At 46.8% G+C, this 5,857-nt stretch overlaps 3 protein-coding genes across 3 annotated transcripts; 1 reads left to right on the top strand and 2 right to left on the bottom strand.

The window, feature by feature from the left end:
• The first annotated feature begins 6 nt into the window (after positions 1-6).
• LOC134202936 (zinc finger protein 468-like) lies at positions 7-768 on the top strand. The gene is made up of 2 exons (XM_062677939.1): positions 7-383; positions 440-768. The coding sequence occupies exons 1-2, from the start codon at positions 55-57 to the stop codon at positions 540-542; spliced, it is 432 nt and encodes a 143-aa protein (XP_062533923.1). The 5' UTR covers positions 7-54; the 3' UTR covers positions 543-768.
• Positions 769-1,047: 279 nt separating this feature from the next.
• Positions 1,048-3,705, bottom strand: LOC134202933 (uncharacterized). Its single transcript, XM_062677937.1, has 2 exons — positions 1,845-3,705; positions 1,048-1,790 (listed from the first exon to the last, which is right to left on the bottom strand). The coding sequence occupies exons 1-2, from the start codon at positions 3,703-3,705 to the stop codon at positions 1,048-1,050; spliced, it is 2,604 nt and encodes an 867-aa protein (XP_062533921.1).
• Positions 3,706-3,786: 81 nt separating this feature from the next.
• LOC134202935 (uncharacterized) lies at positions 3,787-5,702 on the bottom strand (the record flags this gene model as incomplete). The annotated part of the gene is made up of 2 exons (XM_062677938.1): positions 3,787-4,266; positions 4,389-5,702. Coding segments are annotated over 2 exons (1,794 nt in total), but the record flags the coding sequence as incomplete, so codon positions are not given.
• Between the last annotated feature and the right edge of the window lie 155 nt (positions 5,703-5,857).

Below are 5,857 nucleotides of genomic sequence, written 5' to 3'. Positions count from 1 at the left end.
GGAGATCATTTGAACGTAAACGCTAACAAGGAAAACACGGACACGAAGGAACAGATGGAAAGCAGCACACGAAAAAGAAAGAGCAAATTTTTCCCCGAGGGAAAACCATGTCCGGATTGTGGTAAAATTTTCAAAACTCATGCCCGGTATTATCACCATCGGCGAAATCACAACGAACAGCTTCAGGGATTTGGTTGCCAGATTTGCGAGAAGATTTTTACTAGGCGAGACGGATTGCGCAGGCACCTGGATCATGTGCATGGTGGAAAAATGAAGCCCAAATGCATTCCATGTGATGAGATTTTTGCCAACAAGAGTCTGCTGAAGAAGCATCAGGACGATGTGCATAACGACGGAGACATTAAGCCCATCGATATTGATAGGTAAGTGCACGATGTCCGTTATATTTAAGGCAAATTGAACATTTGTTTTGTTTTAGTTTTGGGCCAATAGACGCAAATGTTGCGGTAACAACGGATACAAAAGGTGCACTAACTGAAGAGTTAGCGGCAAATGATATTAAATCTGAAAATACAAATTAGCGAACTGATCGATCGTTGCAGGCAGGTTTGAAGTTTTTTTTATTAATATTCTCATTGAGTCATAATTTTGTAAGATACCTACAACGAGATTCTGTTTTAAAATAATTTTCTTTTGCTAACAATTTTGTTGCCGTCAATTCATGACAAAATCGATTATTCAAAATAATAGTAAAATATAATAAAACTCGAGAATGCAATGCATAAAACGAGAAAGCTGTGCATTTTATGGTCAATGAATATTATTGATAGATGTACCGTAGTTAAACAGGAGGGGCGAACCTGGACCGGCAACGTAATCGAGACGACCGTAAATCGTTCCGCGGAATACTTTCGGGGTTCCGGAAGACGTAATTGAAAACGCGACCAACTGCAACGAGAAACCTTTTATTTATGTTTGTTCATATAAAAATGTATACATGGGTTTTCAGAAAATAAATTGTTGGTTGGCGCCGAGGGGTCGACGCATGTATGATCATAAACATCCACCCCGCCTTGAGGCAACGGCTCAAACAGGAAGCGGACATAACTTCTGGACAGAGCGCTGATATTCCGACTTGCCTCTGCGCAGCGTGACGTTGCGAACTAATCCTTGTTGATCTGGATGTACAGCGACAATGCGAGCCAGCTCCCATGCTGACGGCGGACAATTATCGTTTTTAACGAGAACGAGTTGTCCAGGATTCAAATTCTGTTCCTTGGTTTTCCACTTCCCTCTGGGCTGCAGTGTAGCGATGTACTCATCTCGCCAGCGCTGCCAGAAGTCCTGCGTGTATCGTTGAACTCGCTGCCACCGATCGAGCATATTCATCCTGAGATGGGTGACGTCTGGTTCAGGCAACGAATTAAGAGGTTGGCCAACCAAAAAATGGCCCGGCGTGAGCGCCTCGAATCTGTCAGGGCATGACGACATAGAGCCGAGGGGTCTCGAATTAAGGCAGGCTTCCACTTTACATAATACCGTAGACAGTTCTTCGTATGTCAGCTTCTCATTACCAACGATTGGTCGTAGCAATTCTTTGGCGCTTTTCACCACAGCCTCCCAAATGTCACCCTGGTGCGGGCTTGCTGGTGGTATAAATCGCCAACGGATTCCTAAATTTGCGAAGAAGTGCTCCTTTTGCTTGGCGTGCTTTGTCACCATTTCATATACTTCCTGCAATTGTCGATCTGCTCCAACCAGGTTAGTGCCATTATCCGACCATATTTCACTGCAGTATCCACGGCGCGCAATCATTCTCTTAAAGGCTCCTATAAACGTATCAGTGGTTAGATCGCTTGCGGCTTCCAAATGAATAGCTTTACTTGAAAGGCAAACAAAAACGACGATATATCCCTTCATACATCGTGCTCCTCGCGTGTTACTGCAGCGCACCATTATTGGGCCAGCATAATCCACCCCAACATGGGCGAAAGGTCGACACGCTGTTACTCGAGACGCTGGCAGACTTCCCATAAGCTGCTTGGCAGCTTGCGCCTTCTGACGACAGCACGTCATGCACTTCCGAATTACTCGCTTGATGGCTGTTTGACATCCTTGGATCCAGTATCGTTGATTGATGGTTGCTGTGATCAAAGTTGGCCCAGCATGACAGTTGTTGACGTGGATTTCCTCTACCAATAGTTTTGTGAAACGGTGCTCTTTCGATAGGATTATCGGATGTTTGATATCGTAGGAATACATCGAATGCTGCAATCGTCCCCCAACTCTAAGTATGCCGATGCCGTCCAGAAACGGGTACAAGCTCGAAATGCTGGATTTGGCAGGAACTTCATCCCCACGAATCAGTGCTTTAATTTCTCCTTCGTATAACTCCTGCTGCGCTAGTCGAACGAAATTCATTCGAGCTCGATGCAGCTCCGATGGCAATATGGGACCGGTGACTTTGTTGGTGTCGCCAATCAAACTCTTCATATTGGATACGAATCTATTCACACGGGCGAGCTGCCAGCATGCCGTGGTAAGATCGGATCTTTTCTCCAGGATTTCTCTTTCGATGACATTATTCGATGCTGGAAAACTAACCGTAACATTGAGAGATTGGAAACGCTTTCTTACCTCCAGTGTTTCCTCGTCGTATGTGTCGTGTGGCATGTCTCGACCCCAGTTAGACGAAGCGGCATACAACCATGCGGGACCTGTCCACCAGATCGGATGGCTGACAAGCTCTTGCGGAGAAATGCCTCGAGAAGCACAGTCTGCTGGATTATCCTTTGATGAGACGTGCGCCCAGTGCTTCCTAGGCAAGATGTCTAAAATCGAAGAAGTTCTATTGGCTATGTACGTATTCCACTTGCGGGGGTGATCGGATAACCACTGCAGTACAATGGTGGAATCAGTCCAGGCATATTGCTCGATGTGGAATCTTTTGAAAGGTTCTGCTACGTGCTTCATCAGTTTTGCCAACAATTCAGCTGCATTCAGTTCCAGACGCGGTATTGAAACTTGACGAACTGGAGCGACCTTCGTCTTCGCAGCCAGTAGAGTAACATTGATCTCGCCGTTGCTGTCCACTGACCTCAAGTATATCACAGCAGCATACGCCTCCTCTGAAGCGTCAGAAAACCCGTGTAGTTCAATGCGGCCGTTGTAGTTTGCCGCCCATCTTGGTATCTTGATTTGCTCCAGCTGATGTAGGTTTTCTTTCACTTCCATCCATGCCTCCTCGATGACAGGAGGTAATGCGTCATGCCAGTTAAGGTCGTAGAGCCAACACCTTTGGTAGAGAATTTTGACTCGTACTATCACTGGTGCAAACCATCCGAATGGGTCGAACAGTTTGGCAGAATCCGATAGCAGTTGATGTTTTGTGTTCGGTCCGTCGTTTGCCATAGTCACCTTAAATGTAAAGACATCTTCTCCTGGAACCCAATGCGTCCCAAGGGCTTTCACGGTGTTTCGTTCATCCGGGAATTGTATCGCCATCGAGTTGTTGTTGATGTCTGATAGAGACTCTAATACTTCAGCTGAGTTTGAACTCCATTTGCGGAGAGTAAAACCTGCCGCACCAAGTATCTCGTTGATTTGCTTGATTATTCGCTTAGCCTTCTCCACAGAGTCCGCGCCAGATGTTGGATCGTCAACGTAAGTGTGTCGTTTAATTCGCTCTGCCGCTTCTGGATACTTAACCTCGAATGCTTCTGCTGCCTTGTGCAACGCTGCCATTGCCAGGAATCTTGAATTCTTCAAGCTATAAGTAACAGTGAGCAGTCGGAAATGTTGGATGGGTTTGTCCGGGGAATCCCGTCATACGATGCGCGTGTAGTCGGTGCCGCTAGGATGAACTAAAACTTGGCGGTACATCTTCTCGATGTCCGCTATGAATGCCACCTGGTACGATCTGAATCGTAGCAGCACTTCGAAGAGATCCGCATTGATGTTTGGGGCATCTAATAATACATCGTTCAGTGATGTTCCGCTTGTGGTAACGGCTGAGCCATCGAACACCACCCTGAGCTTGGTAGTGGCGCTCTCCTCTTTAATAACTCCGTGATGTGGCAAGTAATATGACTGGGAGCAGTCAACGTCAATTTCTTCTTGTGGAACAATCTTCATATGTCCCAGTTCCTGATATTCCTGCATGAAGGATACGTATCGTTGTTTGAAACCACTATCGTTGTCAAATCTGCGTTCCATGAACCTTAATCGTCTGGTAGCAGCGACCAGAGAGTCTCCAAGTTTGAGCTTCGAATCATCCATTGGTAAGCGGACGATGAAGCGACCTTCCTGAGAACGTGTGAGAGTGGAATTGAAACCCTCAACCACTTTTGTTCATCCTTAGTTAGCTGCCTGGGTTCACGGAGCTCCTGATCTTCCCAAAACAGCCGCAGAGTCCGATCGATATCAACCTCTTGATGCAGATTGATGACCGAGTGATACGAATGGGCACATTCGTCTGTTGAGACTTTCCCTGCAACCATCCACCCGAAGACGGAACGCTGTGCCACAGGATTTCCGTAGTGATCCTTGACCTGTCCAGATTGTAGGATGGACAGAAACACGTCGGCCCCAAGAATAATGTCCATTGACCCAGGCTTGTTGAATTGTGGGTCGGCTAGTTGCAGTCCTTCCAAATAGGACATATTTGACACATTAAATCGCTGACACGGCAGGGTTGCCGTTAGTTTTCCCAGTACGTAGGCTTGTGTGACGAGCTTTCTTGCTTTCTCGAAGCGTGGTGTGATCACCAGTGTAACCTTGCCGGCGGTTTTGCCGACAACCTCTGCGTTTACTCCAGTGACTTCCAATGTGGCGTTGCTACGCCTCAAACCTAGGCGCTTTACGCACGCCTCTGTGATGAGCGATACCTGCGAGCCACTGTCAACAAGAGCTCTTACGTCGTACAATTTACCGTCACTTCCAGCTACCTGTGTCACCACCGTCGGCAGCAGTGTGATTTCGCGTCCATCCTCGTGAGTCTGTGTTGAGTTCACATTCACCGATGCCGTAGCCAATTCTTCTCCAATTTCCCGCTTTGACTGATCTTGTTCCGATTTCCTTTCCTTTTGCCTTGCTTCTCGTGTGCACAACAGAGTATGGTGACATTGCTTGCAGTCCGCAAAACGGCATACCGATTTAGAGGGAAATTTCCTTGCTGTGTGGGAAGAGCGCAAACAGTTGAAGCACAGCTTTGCTGTTTGTGCCAGTTCTCTGCGCTCCGCCACTTCCATTTCTTTGAATCGATCACAGTGATAGATCGGATGATCCTTCAAGCATTTGACGCACCCTGACGATGACGTATTGGCATGGAATGATTGCACCTTTTCACTAATATGTGCCTTTGCGCAGTCCCTTTTTGTGTTGTCTGCTTGATTTGGTCGCTTTGTGAAAGCTGTGCACGTTTCAAGTGCGTCGCAGCGCTTTTGTAAAAACTCCAAAAAATCTGCGAACATCGGATTATCGACATCAATTATTTTCTGGGCCCATAGTGATCGTGTTTCTTTGTCGACCTTTTCCAGCAGCAAGTGAATAAGCCACGGATCTCTTGATTCGAATTCGTTTCCGAGTGCCTTGAGCTGACGTATCACGTCATCCGATGTGGTTACTAACTTCTTCAGTCCGCTCACAGTTGACGTTGATGGTTGATCGATGAATTCTCGGACCAGAGCAAAAACCGTGTACTTCTTTTTATCGTAGTGTGCTTCTAGCGTGTCCCAGGCTTCCTGGTAGTTGGCATCGCTGATAGAAATGAGCTACCATTTTCTTCGCATCGCCGTCTAAGTACGACAATAAGTACTGCATCTTGAGGAATCTTTCAGATCAGCCCTGTTGTGGATGGTACTCACAAACAAGTCCTTGAAAGAGTGCCAGTTCTTCC

This window comes from Armigeres subalbatus, unplaced genomic scaffold (assembly GCF_024139115.2).
Source record: "Armigeres subalbatus isolate Guangzhou_Male unplaced genomic scaffold, GZ_Asu_2 Contig1537, whole genome shotgun sequence".
NCBI classification, from domain to species: domain Eukaryota; kingdom Metazoa; phylum Arthropoda; class Insecta; order Diptera; family Culicidae; genus Armigeres; species Armigeres subalbatus.
The sequence above is the reverse complement of the archived record's forward strand: the minus strand, read 5'-3'. Positions and strand labels throughout refer to the sequence as shown.